At 31.8% G+C, this 23,351-nt stretch overlaps 1 protein-coding gene across 2 annotated transcripts in view; it reads right to left on the reverse strand.

Annotated features, from left to right (window-relative positions):
- Window positions 1–4,370: 4,370 nt before the first annotated feature.
- The window catches only part of LOC112603518, a 50,179-nt gene continuing 31,198 nt past the window's right edge, over window positions 4,371–23,351 (reverse strand). For both annotated transcript variants that reach the window (XM_025352123.1, XM_025352122.1), the window contains 5 exons: window positions 9,652–9,908; window positions 9,394–9,531; window positions 9,162–9,301; window positions 6,703–8,472; window positions 4,371–6,181 (listed from right to left, as the gene is read on the reverse strand). In XM_025352123.1, the coding sequence (XP_025207908.1) occupies window positions 5,698–6,181; window positions 6,703–8,472; window positions 9,162–9,301; window positions 9,394–9,531; window positions 9,652–9,900 (2,781 nt within the window). In that variant the 5' untranslated portion in view covers window positions 9,901–9,908 and the 3' untranslated portion in view covers window positions 4,371–5,697. The remainder of the gene's footprint in view (window positions 6,182–6,702; window positions 8,473–9,161; window positions 9,302–9,393; window positions 9,532–9,651; window positions 9,909–23,351) is intronic.

Genomic DNA, 23,351 nt, shown 5'->3' on the forward strand with positions numbered 1-23,351 from the left:
GGGCCACAAATTAAAGAATTTCAATTAATGACTTTATTTATTATATTTTTACTTAACTAATAAGTATGATATCATAACAATTTTTAAAAATGATCTCATGGGATTCATAAAAAAAATGTTTGTAGAACATTTATAAAAAAAAAAAATAAACACTTATGTATGAAAAAGAATATTGATTAAAAAGAGAGCTTAAAAATATAATAAATTAAAAGGAACACATAAAAATATGCGTAGAAGCATTTCCATAAAGTCAACACTCCTAATTCAAGAGCTTATCTTTAATAGAATCGTCTTAAAATAAAATATTAATTATACTGTGCGCATATTTAATACTAATATCTAAAAGTTATATTGATATATACGTACATCAAGTCGCAGATGAATTTTAACGAACAAGATAAATTATTATTTTACAACATATGAAATGTATATTATTATATTTTAAGTATTCTACTGAGATTTTATAAAAATAACTTGTGACGTTAACTATTTGTATCGTGTAATAATATGAGTTTACTAAATGATGTAAGCGGTATGTATTATATATTAATAATAAATACGAGTTCACATTAAATTTTGAAAAATAAAATACGATGCACATATATATTATTTTAGTCTTAAAGATTTAGTTTTAATATTTCTATACAATATAATTATTATAATGTAATATTTTTATTGAAAAAATTTTAGGTTTAGACGATACTTACTTTGTAAACATTCAGATTGTATGCCAAGCTCATAAATAATATGATATGATTTTAGAGATTCACAGACTTTAGTGTACTCTTTAAAATTTTAATATGTTTTTGATCAATCAATTGTCAGCTATGTATAGTTTTTCTATTCTGAGTAGAGCGATAAATATATCGGTTTTATCACGGATGGGGTTTTTTTTTTTTTGTGGTTGAGTATACGATAAGTTATTGACAAAATACAATTGAATTTAATTGTATTTAGAAAGGTCAAACTCAAAAGTTTCCCGAATTTATTTTTATAGTCGAAAAAAATAAATAAAAATTTAGAGAAAACAAGAATTTCTACGCAAATCCTATTTTCGACAAAATCAATTTTGTTTTTTTTTTCTGTATGATTCAAAAACAAATAACCGTAGATACTTGATATTTTCATCAAATATTTGTTATATTTTTTTATAGTTATGATTAAGTTTTAAAAATATTTTGACTTTTTTTTAGTTAGAAATGTTTAATTTTTTTAGCTTTTATTTTTTTACATAAATGTTAATTAAAAATAATTTACTGATAGAAAAACTTGAAAATAAAACTTGAATTTATAATTAAAAAATATCAAAAACCAATGAAAAATATTTGATATAAGTAAATAATGTTAAAATTTCGAAAAAATTCATAAAATTCCGAAAATTAGCAAATTAATTTTTGTTTTTATATCAAAGATTTAAAAAATAAACACAATTTTTTTGTTTAGTTTTTAACCTATAAATAAAAATAAAATTGTACTGAAAATTCAAAACAATTTTTATAAATGTTTCAAATTCATATGTTTATGACCATTCAAATTTACCCGTAAAATAATATTTCTCCTCAGACAATTTTTAGAATTTTATTGTATTTTCAAAATATAACTATTTTGAATATTATTTATTTAAATTTAACAAAACTTTAGATTTATTTTAAAATATTATTTATTTATAGATAATATGATTCGATTTTTAGTGTTTTATGGTATTTACTATTTACAGTATTGAATTTTGAGTTCTATAAAGTTGAAATAATTTGGTGTGAATATATATTACTATAATAATTAATAATAATAGAATAAATAGAATATTTTAAAGAAAAAAATTATAACAACCTACTACCTATAATACTAAAAGTAAAATAAATTAGTTTGATATAGCAATACCAAGAAACATAGCTTTTGGTTGATAGACTTCTTCATTCAGAATTGTTTTTTAAATACAATGATGTATCATAAAATTCAAATTTAACACACCTATAATAGTGAACCACTTGACACTTGATGTACAGTAGAGCAGTATCCGTTTACCTATCTTTTTTTTTACTTTAAAGACAATTAATTTTAAATTAAAAAACAATATTTGTAGAGTTTTGCTTTTTACAGATGACTGATCATTAAATCGTATTTAAAACAATAATTTATAAGTATAAAAAGTAATAAGTAATACTATTTGAAAAGATAATCATACATTTTTATGGCCGTTTTGAAACGATTGTTTTTTTTTTCCGTAGACTCGCAGGAAAAAACATTTTATACGACAAAACATACATACTTAAATGACGAGGCGTTAACAATAGGCAATAAATTTAAATCAAAGTAGTTTTTTTTCGTACCTATTAAATAATATAAGGAGCGAAAAATGAAAATATTAAATTTAAGTCTGTCAAAGAAAATTTATAACGTGTGCCAATATAACAATAAAAATTATAATCGATTTTGAACATAAGCCATATTACGAAACAAAATTATTTAACAGACTTATTACTGTAATATTTAGGTATTTATACAACTCTTTATATCAATGAATAATTATTGATATTTTATAATTATTATTTTTAAGTATGTAATTAACTCGTAAGTACTCTCAATTTGACCCGATATGATATAATAATTTTATAATTGCATTAATTTCCAATGTATAATTTTCAAAAGACAATTGTATTTTTACCGTTTTTCTTTTTCATATAATATTATATCATTATGTGATGCTAATAAATATATCAAAATACCTAACTGATAAAAATGTTAATTTATAAACCTCGGGCTTGGCACATTTTGGTGCCGCAATCGGTTACTTTTATAGTAACTGTACTATTATAAAGCACTGAAAAAATTATACTTTATCGAACGAGTTTTGAAGTATTTGTTCCGAACACATAAAGAAGAGCAGTCAATATCCACTTAAGAACAAGCAGCAACGGTTTAAGGTTCAGAAACAATATTCTATATTAAATTTTACTGATAGAATATAATTCTGATTTACGAAGATATGCTAAAAATAAAATACGCTTAAGTACATAATTCGTTACGCATTTTTTTTTTTTTTTTGCACCGAGATAAGCAATTTGTTTTTAAATTGCATAAAACAGAATATACTTGCACTTAGTTATAGGCTCACGCCGCACACAGAACCACGCGTTGCTTTGCAAAAGGTTAATTATGATCGATCGACCATTTAGTGTTTATGATATAATTTCATGCTAACGTTTATTGAATACAGTGCATTTTTAAAATTCAATAGTTCAAACTGTCATTTAATTAACTCACAATATCAAAAGCTTCGTCAGTCTAATTATTTAGCAACTACCTAATAAACGTTTAATTAATTTGGAATGGTTTTATTTATTTTTATTATATAATTGCTTACTTTCATGTTGTTCTATAAAAAAACAATTGTTGTTGTGATTCGTGAGAACATTTACCTAATGTAACCTATATTCACCATTTGGTTCCACGTTGAAATAAATACATTTTATAAATTAACTGTAAAAAATATGATACATCATAATTCATAATAATAATAATAAAAATTTTTATTATTAATAATATTATAATATTCCACACTTCTCCAGGCTTATGACAGTTTTGAAATATTTGCAGCTCAAAATATGTTCAATAAAACCGATTTTGTATTTTTGTATGATTTTACTACTACCACAATAATGTTGACAAGATAATTCATTTGAGAAGTATAAACAATTGGGCAACAGAAAATACCATTAAAAAGGATACAAATTTAAATTGTATCGTGATGGATTTAGCTGCATTTTATTATTGTTATAGTAATAATTTAATAATTATAATATGTTAACATAATATAATAATATGGTGTTAAACATATTATATTACGATAATATTTTATTATAATTATGTTTATTTTTATAAATTATACATAATTATAATATCATATAATTTCGCCAATGTAAATTTGTAAAATAATAATATGTATCATATTGGTATATTTGAATTAAATAAATAATCAAATAATTTGTATTAAACATTTAGGATAAAATAAAATTAATAAAGATGATCACCTCACAATGATAAATATTTTGATTTATTATTTTTCATATTATTATAAATATTACAATATCATTAATAATGTATAATAATTAATAGTCTATGCACTGCTTATTGTCAATTAAGATTTTCCAGTTTTCACTTAAAAAAAAAAATAAAAAATTAGTACAAGTGAACAATGAAAATTCTTATTGGACATTTTTAGATTTCATTAAACTTACAAGCTAATCGTTAATAAGTTATTAACTGTAATAATAATATGACTTTTAAGACACTTTGTATTTAATTGTGCTCGTTACATTATACATTAACAGATACGTAGATACCAAAAAAAAAATTTTAAATCTTCGTAGAGTATAAATAAGTAAAACAAAATACAATGTTACTATAGGTATAATGGTTAATAGTGTATTATAATTATTTACTGTTATGAAGACGTAATAAAGAGATGTACACGGACACGGGCCAGTTTAACAATTGCGTCCACATTATCACAGTTTTGTTTGAGAATAAAATCAGTTTAACACGATATTCGTCTGTTATAAATGGCTAGGAACACGAAACGATTAATCGCGAGGAAATCGCTGAGTGTTAAGTATCTACAATTAAAAAAAAAAAACAAAAATGTGTCAACGTCGAAACGTACTAACGTAGATTTAAATATATGTTATCGTGAACCAGGTAATGTCTTAAAATACTAGAAATTAGAAAGTTTACAAAAGAAAAAAATTATTATAAAAATTATTTCCCTATACATCGCAAAATAGCCCGGTTCACGATAGATTGAACACTGTATAAGACTGATGCACGTGTGTAGAATAACAGTTTGCGTAACGAGTACGAGTCCTCAGTGACTTAAATATATTTATATTATATTATTAGTTAGTTTGGCACATAGAGGATCGCGTGGTATCCTGATTATATATATATATATATATATATATATATATATAACTTTGTTAAAAAAAAAATAATAATAATAATAATAATAATTGTAATTGTATTATAATATTAATAAACTCCTGTCGAATCAACGTTGAAACGGCCATCGATATTTAGTCTGTTTCGTAACACGTTTAACATATTGTCGTACGAGTACATATTATTATGATGTATTTATATTATAATATAGTTAGTAAAAATTAAAAAAAACAATTAATAGATGTAATAAAAATCATAATAATAATGTCGCGCGAGTCATAGTGTGCAGGGCGATATTATAAAATATGATTGTACATATATATAAAATAAATTGCATATGGGTGGTTTAGGGGTTGAGGGCAGATTAGGGGAAGTTCACTTATGTTTGGTGACATAATTTATTATATGACGTGTAGTTCACGAATTATTGCACCTGACCAGCTGGGACACACATTAAACAATGTGTCCCGTCGAAATAATAACAAAAATAATTATAAAAAAAAAATAAAATTAATAACCGTACAAAACGAAAATCGTAAAAGAACCGAAAAACGATTTTCACTATATAAGTCTGGAGGGAGACAAACGTATGAGGTACGTATTATTTAGTATTTATATGTGTATACTGTATATATATTTATGTTTAATATATATGCTAGTACGGCTGAGGGAAAATTCTTCGCTATACAAAATTATATAATAATATTATACATTATATTATATTTCTGTGGCTAGCGATCACTAGAGGGTGATTTTCGTTTATCTGTAAGTGGCGTCGTTTTCGTCCGAGTCGTGAAACCATTCGGCCGCGGACACGGTACGACCGCCGAACATCCTCCGGCTAGTAGATACGTTTGTGCTTGTAGCTGTAGCGCGAGTTCCGTCAAACTCAGTTTCGGCGGAATACGACTGATGTTGCTGCTGTCGCGGGCCACCAGTTGACCTGAACGAAGACCTGGGCGTGTGATCTGGGCTGCTTATGTCGTCGCCATCTTCGTATGACCGGATCCGGAGACCCCAGTTGTTTTCGGTGAATTCGGACGCGGACCTGGCCAGCGACGGTTGGCTAAGCGACCGGACTAGACTGCCGCCGTCATCATCAGCGTAATAAGACGAACCGCCCCGGCGGAACTGGTACTGGTGCTGGTTCTGCTGATAGTTGTAATTGTACGCCGAGCTCACGTCGCTGTAGTTGTCCGGCATTTCCGGTCGCCGGAAGTCCACCATCATTTCGCTCATCGACCTGCGAACGCAAAAATAAAAACAAATCAGACATTACACGATTTTATGATACGTATTAAAAAAACCTCGGGAGCACACACTCACACACAATCTTTATCACTGTCTCCTCCACCACTCACCGATATAATATATAGAATGTAATTTTTGAAAACTTTACTCCGCCTTTAAATAAATACGATTGCATACCACATCGCATTTGTAGTTGTATACTTAAAAATTATTTTTTTCCTATTTTAAATTTCGTCAGTTCAAACTTTTCTGATTATTATTCCATACATTATCAAAATATAGATCAATAGTATGGTGACTATTCTGAATTTTTATGAACAGTCCACAAAAAAGCATAGATATTTTTATTTCTTTAAATATTCAAAAATATAGCCAAACTAAACATTTTAATTAATAACTATGTGTTTTTAAACTACATTAATCCTCCACAAAATAAAACACATCTTCAAAAACCATAATCACTCCGTGTGGTAATGTACTAATGTATATCTAACTATGCACTTAATCTCTTACCTAACATCCATGTCAGATTTGAAGCTTGATCTGGACGTCCTCCTTGACCGGGCTGGTCCCATAGGGCCGTGGTCGTCGACCGCCGTCAACGTCCTCACGCTGGACCCGCCGTCAGAATCATATTCATAGACAGTGGGAAGCGAGTTCCTCCTGGTTCTGGCTCCTTCAAACTCGGTCTTTTTCTTGGTGTACCTGTTGGACGAACCCGCAGCCTTCTGGTCGTAATGCTGTGGTGGTGCAATCACTCGTATGATAACGTCCCACTTTTCTGGTTCGAATATCCTTTCGTATTTAGGATCGCTGCGAATGCGCTCGAAATCTTCTCGAACGGTTGCCTCAGTGATGAGTTGCCGGAGAGTCGACTCGGTAGTGATGATCTGCCGCCACTTACGTTTGTCATCCAGCGTCAGTGTCTGCTCAACCCTATACCTGGCGTTGGGTTCCATTTCAGGTTCCGGTTCCAAGACTCGGATCAACGATTCCCAGTTGTCCGGCTTGGGCACTGGCACGTCCATGGTGCTCAGGTACCTAATGTGATTTTCTTCGGAATTGACGTTCGACATCACGTTGCTGTTGTATGATTGAATCCTCGACTGGCGGTCAATACCAACCGGCGGATAACCGCTTACTGATGATGCCTCGGAGTAACTATCCCAGTCTGTGGCAGTGTCTTCGCCAGATTGAGGATATAACGCATCCGGGTTCGGGTAATTCTTGATAGTCACATCCCAGCTGGCCGGCGGCGGCACCGGTCGCGGCTTATACTCTACCACTTCTCGACGATGCCGTTCGATGTCTTCGATCGTTTTCTTTTCGGTGATTGTCTTTAGGAACACATCGTCAACCGTGTGAGACGTGATTTCTGGTCGTTTGGTCGGTACCACGGGTGGTTCGACGACGTCCACTTGCATCTCAGTTGTATACTTGGACGTGGTAGCATACCGATGATTGTCGGTCGTTGTAAGCAGTTGCGCCGTTGGTGGAGGTGGTGGAGGTGATCTTCTTATATCTGAGTTAGCAACCGACACGTTCTCCTCCGTCCTGTACCATTCAGTTTCATCCTTATCCTTGCGAACAACCGTCGAGTACACCGGACGATACCGTTCCTCGGCCGCGGCTGTTGAAGTGGTCATTGACATAGTCTCGTCCTTTTCTAAAATGGTGGTCAAGTTTCGCTCCAAGGCTGCCACGCTTGCCTCAGACTCGGACGGTGGTGGCGTAGGACTTGGCGTGGGCGGTGGAGCCCGCTTCACACGGAGCTGAACGTCAAACTTCGGTTGGACTGGCGGTGGTGGTGGTGTGATAGTCGGTGCTGGCAAGTGTTGGTACCGTTCTGCATAGTACTCTTGCTGGAACGCCCGATTTTCGTAGGATCCGCCGGAACTTGGTGACTGTCTCAAACTGCGGCCGTCCACATCTTCTGCTTCCGAGTGCCCGGAACTGGGCGATTCGGACGGGTAGTCACTAGGCAGCGTATCACCGGCGCTTACCAAAGCCATTTCCGAACCCGAAGAGCTGTCTAGTGTCGGAGCTCGAGCCCGTGGTATCTTCAGTCCATCGAACATGGACAGGCTTGAGTCGGACAGTTTATCCGAGCCGACGGACGATAACGGGTGCCGGCGGACTACTTGCACCTGCTGGTTGCGTAGGCAGTAGTACGAACAACCAAGGCCTAACAAGACCAGTGACAAAAATAATATACCGCACACAATCAACAAAATCTGGAAGCCTTTCAGAGGTGGTTCTAGTGGCGTTGACGGTAAATCAATGCTGTGAAAGAAAAAAAAATCAAGTTAGATACTTTTGTCTTTGTAAGTATACACACTGTTTAAATAAACCTTTACCACATTGAAGAAGGTATTATTGATCGTTAAATACATTTATCATTTAAAACCTTGAAGACATACCGAATTTAAACACATTTCTTTATGTATTTTATATCATTCAAATATATACATTTAACATATACATTTCACCCAACCTTTAATTATGTAGCTACGTTTTTACATAAATCCTTGGACCAAAAACAAAAACGAATTCTCTTTATAATTATTATCAGTGAGTATAAGTATTTAACTCGATTATTTTGTTACTTTGAGATAATACATTCGGTGCATAAATTATTATTGTACTGGCACTAAATTAGTTATCGTTACATTTCAATATATTTTTAATTTTTAAAGATCAATGATTTAATTATAAATAATGCCGAGTCAGTCATATTAACTACCTGCATTATTCACGCGATATTATTATACAACCTTGATAAATGTATAACTTTAATATTATATAGTCGTTGTCTACTTTCAATGACAGTACTATAATATTAAATTTATATAATGCGGTGAACTTGTTTCGATATTTACGATTTAAAAAAAAAATTATGAATAATATTTTTTTAAATGGGTACTGGATTTTTTACACAAAAAACACGTTCGACACATATTTTATGCACTTACATTTTATTAGGTATACCAGCTGGTGGTGGAGCGATAGGCGGTGGGTATCTGCACACAATCGTTACCACTTCGTCACCGTCCATTTCTAGGAAGGGGTGGAACCTGACTACGATATTGTTGGTAAAAACTCTTTGTGGATCCTTAATGAATAAAAAACAAAATAAAACATTTATTTAATTTATTTAATCATAGATAGAACAAAAAATTAATAATCGTTTTTTATCCCACGTACTTGTCTTGTACCACATCCTTTTAGCGGCAAGTCGATTCTGGCTGTGTTGTTACCTTTTCCCGTCACAGTGCACGCACTACTCCGGTCGAAGTCTGCATAAGCTCTACCGTAAAATGGTTCTTCAAATTTGAGTTCGATCTGAAAACAAAACACGGTCCAATGAAAACCCACGACCAAATCAAAACAATAATTATATTATCATTATTTATTTGTATTTTATTTATTAATGTAATACTGTAGATGATGTGTACGGCTAACCTGCATAAATCCGGCTGCACAATTTAGCGCCGCTTTGGTCCTGTTCAAAAATATAACTGGGGCTAATTCGTCCAGCTTGGTGACTTTGCCGTCCAACACCGTAGATTCGGGCAGGCCCCGATCTGGACTTGGGAATTCGATGCTATTTTCGACTTGATCATAGTTCGATTGGGCTACAGCTATCGTCGTCAAGGCCGATGACAGTATCAACAACCGCAGTGGCAATGACATACCGCCGTTTCTAGTCATTTTCCGTTCTGGAAAAATACATAAAAACCAAAAATCAATAACGAGTTGAGTTTTTTTCCATAATTAATTTGTGATTAATATTAATTTGGATATTATATTTATAAATAAATACAAATCTTCAATTCACAAGATGACATTGAGTATTATATTATTTATACGCCTAGCGCATTAGGATTATTTTATTCGCGCGAACGCGCCTGCCTGTTATTCGTCGTACCGCAGTGATAAGCACGGTAAGCGGCACAAGTCGAAAGTGAAACGTCTATCTTGTCAAGGGCGGATTATTTTATAATATACCACATGCATGTATATGGTTTTTACCATTCACTAGAGCATATACCGCCACGATATTGCACAATGCTGCGTACACCCGCCAACCACGACCCACCCGTCCACCTAACGCAGTTAAGAATACGTGTTTGTATGTACACACGATTTCATGCAAACTGTTCCGCCCGTGTATATCCTTGCACTCAAAAATACATACATACACAAACGCGTACTCGCGACGACTTACACACAATCGTCGACAGTTAAATGATTTCGCAGGAAACAGTATATATAGGTCTGTTACAGAAGCGCCACCAACCCCCCCCCTTCGAGAAGGACGTCACGGTCACAAATATGAATCCGAAAATATGTTGAACGTTGAACTGTATAATTATATTTTATCATAGTGGGTGTAATATGCTACTGTAGTAGCTCTCCGTGAATTATAGTATTATGACTACTTTTGCACGTTTTTTTTTTTTTTTTTTTAACTAATTAGATTTATTACCAAAATTAAGCTGTAAATTAGCTTAATTTCATGACTTTACAAAACAAATTTCAAAAAGGTTTTTAAAGCCATTTTTTACATACTTAAATGTTTTTATTTCAAGGACATGTTTCTAAATTTTACAACTTTTTTATCTAACGATTAGACTTAAATAGTCTTTTAAGTGCATATTTTTAATTTTTACACGGGTACATAACTTGCACGTACTTAAAAAATTTAATTTGAAACTTTTGATCTTATTGTTACAAATATTTTCAAATCATTGAGTACCTAACCAATAACCGTAGATATATTAGTATTTTTATTATTAACATACCTAATGTACACAAATGCATACAGTGCACTGCAGTCGTTATATTAATAATGCAGTGGCGTTAACCCATCAAAATGGAATATTCTTAAGTTATAGTTTTATTTAAAATAGGAGTGTAGATACGAGTGTCATTATCACGTAAATTATTGTTCATGTACACGCTATGTAGTTAATGCGATTTTGCTAGAATGTTTTTAAAACATAGAATTACACAAAATTATAGTATTTTAAGAGTTTTCGAGCGATTAACTGTAAAAAACGTATAATATGTATTTACGACATAAGACAATGGATAACGATTATACGATGAGCATTATTCACATAGCGATATCGATTTCCTAGTATGACATTTAAACACCAAAGTTCTTACACCTCAGCCACGCACCTCTAACGACAGTATTGTACCGGCGTGGTTATATATTTATATTGTTCGTGAAAATAATGGGAAAAAAATCGTACGATTTTTTTTTTCCTATCATCATCGTTATGCTCGTGAAAATCTACCGGGATTACTGATTCAATAATACATCAGACTACGCATTTTCTCATAGCATGTATATGTGTCTAGTCACTGAAAAATAATTATAATCTCGTTTGAGGGCGGGCCTTATAATATTATTATATTTGCGGGTATTTCGTGGGGTGGTGAGGTAGGAGAAGTAACACCTTAAGGACGGTTAAGGCCAGAGGTGAAAACAATAATATGAAACGGGCTGTAATGTAAAAAATAAATTACATTAATTTTACAATTATCAATGTATACCGAATACATTGATGGTTTAATAATTTATCTCCTCGGCTGCACTGCAAACTCGAGATTGACTGCGGCGAAATAAAGTGCATGATTATGATCTGCTTACTTAAAAAAACAGGTTTTGAAAACAAAAAAATGTCGTCAAAAACCGCATATTAACAATAACAATAATTCGTAAAATGATATCGGCCAGCGATAGATGTGACGAGAGCGCCACGTACAAGGATCTCTGCTCCTCACCCGGCCTTAGAGACCGCACAATTCAACTATCCGCAGCCCAATAACACACGCGACGACGCGCGTCGTACACAATGAGTCGGGCACATCGTTCACGACTAATTCGTGTTGGATACGCACGTACGATTCATAATGGTTATGATAATTGTCGGAAAGAAATTGCGCGCGCGTGTGTGTGTGTTTTTTACGACGTTCTATTCTTCTGCACACATATATTATTACATTATGGCTATAAATTGTTATTGTCATTGCCACGGTCTCGCCGGCCTGCCTAGTTTAGTATTAAATTTCGATTCTACCGCGCTAATGCTTCTGTTGCAGTTAAACGGTCGTCCGTGTAACTTTACTATACAGCATTATTACGATGGCAATAATATTATATTGTTATCATTTCTGTTTGACGTGTAGTTTAGCACTGCGATCGCTGAACAAACGTCTCTTGTGCATAATATATATATACATACTATATAGGTTTATGTAAAATACCAATCACGTAATATGATAATAATTTAATACGTAATAATTATATAGTAATTCCGTGGTCCTAGCGAATTCTAACCCTCTAAACCCCAACAATTATTAATTGGCAGTTAGTATGTATGTAATGACTTATTATGAATTATACTATCTTCTATAACGTCATCAAAGCATAACTATTATGGCATAAGAATTTCAAATCGAACCGTCTACCAGAACCCTTCACAATGACTCATCATCTTAAAAACGACGACGAATCCGGACGTGGAAATCATTGTATTTTCGTGCAGACTTCTGTTACCGATTGACATGATTTTTAACTGCAACATTTTAAAAACCAAAAAAATACTAATAGACCTCTGCCTGACCCAACCTGCTCTGTTGAGGTGTTATAGCGGGAGTGAATTTCGCTCGCGTCTGTGACATATATGTATAATAATAAATAATTATTACGAAAAGAAAATAAAGCTGGGCGAGTGTAGGAAATAATGAACTCACATCGAATTCGGTTGTGTGATGTGACCTTCTCGTATCGCTATTACACAACTGAATAACAAGCGCTGACAGCGTGTTAAACATTCAATTTACACGCTATCCTGTCCTACAACGAGTATATACCTACTTGATTTGTGGCCATCGACATTCGTTGTTTCGTCAGCTGTTTAAATTACATTAATCGAGTATATAATTTGTAGAATCGTATACGCGCTTTACATAAACGTTTAATTGCAACCAATACCTATATAATAGTAACATTATATAAAAACAATAATCGTTCAATAAAAGTTTAAAAGTGTTCATATACCTAACGATAATAATAATGGAACGCTGTTATAATGTACAAACAAAAACGAAATGGTACAGCGATATCGATGCTGTAACTATTTGAATATCTTGCACTGTCTTATCTAATAAATCTGCATAACATAATATATATATATAAATTCCAGCTATAAGAATAATAATAATATGGGTAAATAGTTATCATAAATCGAAGCGTGACCTGCAGCCCATAAAATGGAACTCTCTAATTCAATTTTACCACACTTACGCAATAATTGTCCGCGGCTGGTTTTGTCCGGTTTCGGTTTCGTCCAAACCTTTAGATCGTTGTTACTTATTATTTCCAATATTTGACCGTAAATTAATTCTGTTGGTCAGTCAATCGAGTCGAGTCACTCCCCGAGCGTGGGGTAATGAGGCATATATTTTTTGTCACTAGATAGTCGCATATTCTGATTCTTAAATAAAACTATTTTCTCACCCGATAACAATCGCTATTTAAAACTAAACGCTAAAATCCTATCCATTCTCTATGGTTATAACCTCATATTATTATTATGGTACTGGTATATTACAGCAATCATTTATCGAATAAAATCGCCATATTTTTCATCAACTCTTACCCCCGATTGAAATTTGGTTAGTAAAAATAAAAATTACAACTACATGTTTGTTCAGTATATTCACGGTATGAATATCATGACAAAATAAATGTCGTCTATTGCGATCTATTTAATATTACTATATAATCATATATTCATGTATTAAATTGATACTCAGTTTTTTTTTTCTCACTTAAAGATTAAAATAGACGAATGCAATAGAAAAAACCACATATTAGCCGCGTTCCATTTGATATTTTACACACGTACTCGGATAAATTTCTATAGGAACCGACCAGGAGGTCGACCGTTGCACCGTGGTCCATAATAGAACTTGATCGCATAAAACGCCTATTATGTTCGGACGCGACGATTTTATAATACGTTTAAACATGTACCTACACAATAATTATATGAATAAGATTAAAAATCTGTCAAAATTTTGAATATTATACAACATAATAACCATATTATATGCAATTGTATACACAAAACGTATGCAGATGACGTGACCCTGAAAACGTCCTTGTGGATCCGTAACGTTGTATTATTACGGTAAACTCCGTGTTTATAATATAGCCTATGATATGCATATCATACGCTATAGATTATGTATATGCAAAACATTAAACGATCGATCGATGGCTTTGAAAATTATTTCCGAAATATACAATATTATATTTTTGTACATACATGAATAATGAGATATTTTTATTTGTTAGTTAATATTTAATAACAATATAAACAATGCAATCGACGTTAGTTTTATAAAATTGACTTGATCGTGGATAATATATTGTATTATATGGTAATTTAAAATTAATTCTATGAATCGATACATTAAACGAAGGCGATTTTGAAAAAATATTGATCTCGGGAATCTAACGAAATTCCGGAAAAAATGAGCTTACAGTGGGTTCCGATATAAAATCACTTTTCAGAAACAATAATAGTCCTCGTTTTATGACTGAAGTTACCAGATTTCAAGTCACAAACACAAACTCGCGTTTCCTCTGATTAAAATTTATAATAATGCTACATCACATGTGTACTATACGTATAATATAATATATTATGTGATTTTAGCTCTAGGAAATCGCGGTGTTATATTATTATATCAGCATTATATGATAAAATATATGATGTCCATTGTTCGCGATACGACAATAGTCAACACAACAATAATAATATACTATAACAGTTTTCCTCCCCAGGTATATGCATATAATGTCGTTTGTACTTTATTCCTGTAAGTTGGAACATGAACTTGGAGGCATAATATGTGTATGATCCTCGATTGATTTACGACGGACAATCGATTACGTGCGGATATATATTATTATATTATTATGTAGAAACTGCTGCAGGTCTTGTGGATACAATACGCGTACTGTTCGTGGGTATGCCTATATATTACCAATACACTCGGATTATAATAACAAAATACCGCCGTACTTTTCCTCGTTCCTACTGGCAAATAAACTCATATTATGTAATGTTGCAATAATTATAATAGTATAACGTTGTTGTATATTATTTAATCGATTCGCGTGCGTCGTCGAAGTTGACATCGTGACGTGTGTTTTATACGACTAAACAAATTTAATATATTATAATGACAATAGCATTATGCGTGTAGGTACCGACAAAACGAAACACAAGTTTAAACGTCGGCGCATACAGTTACAATAATATTTTATACACGCGAAACAAGCGTCAAGTGAGAATATCGAAGCATTTTATCGAAATCCGATGTCACGAGTGAGAAAGAACCAATAATATACTATTATTCTATGTACAGTTCATATGCACATATAGCACTTATTGTTGGACTAACAATTGGAAAACGTCATGTTGTACTTACTGTTATTATTATCGCACTCACCGTGTAAATTCACTATAGTACGTAGGAATATTATAAAATAGTGACTCACTTATAAATATAATATACATGTTTAGCTTTTGCACGGGACTCGTACAACGACGTCTGTGTTTAATACGATTATATTTCGTAAATTGTATGAAACGGTTTTCTTGTTACGTAGCGCAGGTATATTAAAGTATATTATACATCGTTTACAACACTATGTAATAGCGCTGAGTTTTTTCCATCAAGAGACGCGTCCCAAAAGACGACAAATAAAATATGCATGTACGTATGCCGTGCATCGTCGATTTTTCCGTTTCGATGGTATGCGAATTTCCGGCGGTGCTACGCGAGTACGAACGAAACGCATATTCATTATACGGTTTTAAAAAAAATTATATAATAGGTATTGACGGTATTGCATGTTAAACAGAGTGTCTCACCTCGTCAGTGATCATCGACAACTGTTTTATAATTAATCTGTCGTAAAACAATTATTACTATCATAGTTTACATTTGTACATTTGTTTACGCAAATATCAATTTATAGAAAAAAATAATTAACATTAACTTTTTTTTTTTTTCGTAATAATACTTAGAACTAAGTTATTTATGTAAATACTTAACTTAAAACTGAATAACTAATTTCTATTCTGCATATTCGGTATTCATTTCAGTTTTAAAAATTTTAAAGTTTATGCAACAAACAGATTTTACAACATACAGTTATACTTTTATAATAACTGTTAAGTATATGTATAATTATTATATATGCATATAAGTGAGAAAGTAGGTACCTATATATATACCTATTTTTATGTACTATAATAAAGTAGGAATATGAAAAGAACAAATAAAACGGATAGACACTCTGTACATCTATTACATCTTAAATTATATTTAGTGACGCGATCAAACGACGATCATCATGTTTCACCTGCAGTGAGATCTCTGAACGGCAACGTGCGGCTTTTGACCCCAAAACAACAACAGTCGAATAAACGGGAGGAAACAATGATTTGTCTCGGTTACACATTTTACATGGGAAGGCATTATATCAGCTCTAACTGTGATGCACGATCGACATTGACGTAGAACGAAAAGAAGAATTACGGAAAAATGTTTCCCGCACTCCCTCCGCGGTCACGAGTCAATTAACCTAACCACTGCACAACGGTTATATAAAATATTAGTATATATATATAAACCTATATTCGATAATATCCTGTAGGTACTGTATAAGAGTCACCTCCGGTTGGATATAAGCGGGAAATTATAAAAATACATGAGAATGATATAATGACAAGTGCAGCGTAATCGTTAACAACGTCATACGCCTTCTGCAGCTGTTTGACGATATAAAATAGTTTACGAAGTTTTGAATTACCGCGACTGAAGGGGTTGATAAGCGCGATCTCCCGAGGCAACGGGTGCTAAGCTAAAACTATCAACTGCAGCGAGATATTAATAATTTATCACTTGTATACTAGTTAATAAATACTAATATCTAATAATATAATATTTTGCGTGGGGTAATACAGCCGTGGGTTGAAAATGTAAATAGTTTTTTTATGAATGAAGTATACCTACGTAATTGTATTAAGTAATATTATAAAATTAATCAAAGTTAATAAACTATTAAGTCCTGCGTAGGAATTGTTCAATACTTTAACTTTTTGAATATATATATATATGTATAATATAATATTAATTAAAATAGTTAATGAAAAAACATAATTATACTACAGTACTTAGAGTATTTTATACATTGAAATAGTCAGCCCTACGTATAAAACATATTTACTTGTGTAATGTAAACATTAAACAACATTTCATTATAGCAATAATAATCATTTTTGCGTAAATTATAATATGTTTTAGGTTTTTTTTTATTTTTGTTTAAATGTTTCATATTATAATATTATAGTGAGTACAACAAGAGTAGAGCCAAACAATAAAATATAATTTATAAACATGGTCTTAATATTAATAAACAGTTGTATATTATATATATATATATATATATACACACAATTGTGAATAATATGTAGTCGCATAATACAGCTATAAAAATAAGTACAGTGGTCGCCGCTTATTATAATCACGGTTAATGTTATCAATCGTTTTTTTGTTATTGAAAAGTTAAGTACGGGCCGGATCTATACTTATATGTGTAAATTATGTCGGTTTTTGTAATCAATACACCGCATAATATTATTAGTTGAAGTTCATAAAATCATAATTTTGTAACATACAATCAAATTTTTCGTCGAATGTCTCATAATAAAGATAAAAATTGTAATAAAGATATAAATGTCTATACAGTATACACATTGATATCACATTTATATCTATCTTTCGTTCGTATAACATTAAGACAGTACAAATACGAACATTTTATCAATGAAATTTTAACGGTAAAAAAAAAACAGACATCGATAAAAAAATATTGTTCAAGTTAGTGGTATACATACATATTTTACTTATTTATTTATTTACATTTAATTTCCAATTTATACCTACATATGTACTTCATTTATAAATAAATAATAATAAATAAAAAAATTATATTTTTATTAACTATGTATTTAACGTAAATTTTATTATTTTTTATAACTTTTTTTTAACTTTTGTTTAATATTATCAATCGGATTATGTTATCAATTATATTCCGACATCCCGTACCAAAGTTATTTCATTAAGCGGCGACCACTGTATATGTATTTTTTTAAATTTAATATTGTCCTGCAAAATCGCAAAAATCGTTTTAGATAGCTCTTGGTGGAGCTAGAGCTAGAGTACCTATAATCCTTTACTAGCATACACGTTTATATTACATTTAATGAATACTAACAAACATGACAATATCGATCAAGTTATTTTCGCGTCCAATATAATATATACTCGCGCGGTGATGATTAAATAGTAATGTACTCTCACTGCTTGTAGAAAATTTAAGACACACAATCAGGTTTTATAGAATCGATAATTTATATAAATAGAACAATTCCACTTATTTTTTTTAAATATTAATGTCAGTTTGAGCGATTAGACAGAACATATAGATAGATATTTGTATAGGTACTTAATATTATAATATTACCTATACGTATTCCTTACATATACATACATTATTTAAGGCGGGCAAATGAGGACGAACACTGTAAATACTCTACGCTCTGTTGTACATATTTTTATGATTATAATTTATGATATTTTATTCGACTATATACCTATACACGACAATATTACAGCATCGCGGCGTGCGTTAAGGTCTCCGCCGGCCACTCGGCACAGTCAGGCGGTTCAAAGATCGTCCGGCCGCGACCTACGCTTACGACGCGCCATGTTTACAGTAAACGCAGTGCAGATAGGTGCATCCCGCGGCGGGTGTGCTCGCGTAATCGATCATCGGTCGGAATTGTATATATCTTTCTCTATGCGAGATCAATACGATGCGAGCTAGTATACATGATATATTATTTTAATTTATCAGAGTTTTAGGCTACACGTGTTGTAATTATATTATTTTATCGCGTAAATTAAATCAATTCGATCGTCGTGGTGCGTTGAATCATATAATAATAATCGCATAATTATGTATATTATTTTAATATATTATACGAACCTTTAGTCGTTACGAAATCCGATTTCACATAACGTTGTATTAAAATACCAATCGTTTTACTACAGCTACTTTAGACGTTTCCCTCCAAAACTGTTTGCCTACTCGCGACCACTCGGAGGTTGAGCGTTTCGCGAGTTTTAAGCACGGCTGCAATTACGTGTAGTTCTCTTTGTTAAACACTATAAAAAATATCCTATACCTGCAATTAACACATTACAATACTGCTGTACGGACATCGTACCTGCATGTAAAATATACAGCACATCGTTTCTATATTTACAATTCATTCTTATTTAAATTCCAAACGCATACAATTTATACATCGTATTTATTGCTATATTGCAACTATATGTGATTGTATACGAACGAATAACCTCGAAGTGCTTTCTTGAATACAATATTTACAACGCGATTTGTTCAACGAATATTATGCATTTAAACATACGGTCACACAATAATTTTCTCGATAAATCAATCGTGTGTCATGCGATAAACAGTAAAATAAGATAAAAAGATTTGTTTCAAAAATTGATCGTACCACTATACGAATCTCTTTATAATATGCGATGTAAGTTATTTATCTGCTGTGTTGGACGATTCATAAGTACCTATACTTATAATATTAATATAGTAACATTTACCGTTTATATTTGAAGTTATGTTATAGATGTTCAGTATAGATCTTACATACGTATAACATCATCTAAATAACATGCGTGACTATAAAATACATTTGACATTCACGAGTCACTGAGGCAATATAATATACATAATGTAGTGTACCTACTTAATCAAAAAATTATGATTTCGAAAAATAATAATAATAATAATAATAATGATAAAATTACAACTTATATATATGAGTTTATTATAATATTATAACGTATGCGCCCATGTATACTATTATGACATGAAAGCATTCTTTCGAATTATAATTGAGTTCTATTTTTTTTATTTTATTATTTTTTTTTTCTTTGATATAATATGTGAAGATAGGAATTTTCGATAAATTAATGGATAAACAACAAAGACTAGAACCATTATAATATTGTCGTAACCAGAAAAAAAAAATATTTTAAATATTATTAATGATACAACAACGTACAGTGAACTGTATAGAATATATTTTCATCGTTACTCTTTTCCAATCTCCCATAGCTGTGTACATATAGATACTATTATTACCGAGAGTGCATCTGCAGTTAGAAGCGGGTCTGTGGTCATCGATATTCTGCCTATTACATTATAATATATAGTTTTTAGTTGTTATTTTATAAATGACTAATCAAAAAAAAAAACGCATTTTTATATGCGTTTTGTTCAAGAACCCGTGTAAAAAAATAGTCTGCGCTATCAATTTATTTTGTTTGTACGACAAGATATATGAGACAATATTTTTTAAGTAGTTACAAAAAAAAAAAAACACGGGATTTATTCGATCATCGGTAATTAAACGATCCAATAAACGACGTGCGCAGAGTGATATCATACAAGTTGGGTCCACAAATAGAAAAAAAAACGATAAGATATACGGCAAAATAATGCAATTTAAAATAAATTTTACTGGATCAAATAAAAAAGTTGCTAAAATTCTGAAATATTATTGAAGGTTTGAAAAAAACCAAATAGCTTATAAGGGTGTGGTGTGACTTCACAGGCGGATATTATTATAATAATATCCAATTATTAAACCTTTGCCGATTAACTTCTACGCACACGTTTTTTTGGATTCAAAAAAAAAAGGCCTACACTTGTTTGAATGATGACGATATCATGAAGACACCGTTTTGCTACAATATTTTCCATTTTATTTGTACATAAATGAATCCATCGAGACCTTACGTACCTATATTATCGATCCATTTATGCCATACGATCGTCAATATTTTACTGAATTCTGTATACAATAAATCGTGTAGATATAATTAAATAGTTAATAGGTATATGACATAATATAAATGCAGTATAATACTGTTATCGTGGCGGCAAATGATGGTGTAGTACCACGCTCGACGTTATTCAACGATACAATAAATAATTGTAAACGATAATCGTCGATTATTATTATAATAAGATGGATTTGTTATTATTTTTACGAACAATATAAATAGTTATGGTCCCAGTGGGGAGTATTTTTGTACCTATACCCGTCGCTGTAGTAACGCGCGAGCAGCACTTATAAATAATAATAATATTACCAATTTAATTAATAGCCACTATAATACTGTATTGTAAATTGTGTAGTAGACCTTTTAAAAATCACTATATTATGTTTACTTCGACCACTGCTCGTCGTTAAGTAATCGAGATTGATTGATAAATCACATGATTTCATTCTATATAGATATACAACTACACTAAAGATAATAAAAAATAAATATAGACATAATATAATATTATAACGATCAAATTATGATTTCAAATACCCCTAATAATATTTATTTTTTTCCAAGTGTTAAATAATAAATTAAGATACCACCACAGGCGGTATTAACCGAAATTACCGTTAAAAAAACCTTAGTTTTTCGTTTTATAAACCGGAACTGAAGTCAACGATAACATCGTTCGAATTCCAATCACCGCTGGATAACCCAGCGCGAGATCACCTCATCGGAACAATTAGTATTAGTAGTTGTGTTACTGTATCTTGTACGAAAAACAAAACAGCTGAAGACATTAATATTTCGGCTCCGATCATTAGGAGCCACGGGATACAAGACTTTCGATGACGTCGCCAAGTCATTCGGTTTAATGCAGTCAATTTTTGAGCGGGGCACTATACAGTTCATTAGTCATTCCGTCCGCGCGTGTGTGTACACTATGCGCGCGATAACTATTATTATAATAATATCCCTTGTGTGTGTGTGTGTATGTGTGATTGTCATGCAAATGTCGTCCACCATATTTACACTGAGGCCGATAGACGGAGCTCGACGATAATAACATAATATATTTATACATGACCTCATCCCAAAAACGCGCACCCGCCGAAAAATTATATTCTTCTCTGACAACGTTTTGTGACGAAACATTATAGGCTGCACGGTATGACATTATGTACTTAGTTACTCAACTGTGAGGCGGCGGTGCGTACCGAGAAAAATCACGCCATAAATAGTGTCAACTCGGCGCCGCCTCCGGACTTGCATATTACGAACGAAACGTCTACTTGTTGTGGAAGGGGGGGGGCAAAAATAAGAAAAAACCGCATTCTTTTCTCGTCCTATAAGTAGGTAGGTATTTTCCGTTGTTTTTTTACATATTTTATTCAACAGAATCGACCTCATGATTTTTTACCGCGTTTTGATCGATCGATCTCGACAGTTATATAATATTTGTTTTATTGTTACACGGTCGATCTAAATACAGAATATCAAACTTCGTTCCTAATTTTACGATAATCCGACCCAGCACTAAAAAATAAGCACATTCAATAATAGTTAAATTATAATTTTTAAATTCGAACAGACTTATTATAAGGAAACCTATTAAAAAAAATCTCCTCATGTATCTGCAGAGATTGCGTTATATACGATATACGAACGATGCCCGTACTTCCGTGCCACATGTTATGTTCACACTATAAACATACAATTATTATTATCATAAACATAACTTAATCGTTCTTCCAATAACAAGGTTGATAAATTTCATAGATCAAAATCTTCTCGAAAAAAAAACAGTTTTAATAACGTGATGTACCTTAATAAAACTTTAACTTGATATCATATGAACATGACATTGTCTTTGATGTCACTCGAATCCAAAATATTACTCGATGTATGCGTCGTATAAAATGAATATAATATTGCAAATGTGAGATATAATTGGGTACCCATTACTATCTTGCTGTGGGATTCGAGTTACGTAGTAAGACGTGTAGAATACGAACGTATGTTATAAAATACGAGTATATACATAATATTATGCGAGACGCGAAAACACTGTTAATTGCTATCCACAGCCCGATACGACATGGGAATGATTTGCGCTCACGATATTATTATGATAA

Source organism: Melanaphis sacchari, unplaced genomic scaffold, assembly GCF_002803265.2.
Source record: "Melanaphis sacchari strain LSU unplaced genomic scaffold, SCAv2.0 Contig10_pilon_pilon, whole genome shotgun sequence".
Classification (NCBI taxonomy): Eukaryota; Metazoa; Arthropoda; class Insecta; order Hemiptera; family Aphididae; genus Melanaphis; species Melanaphis sacchari.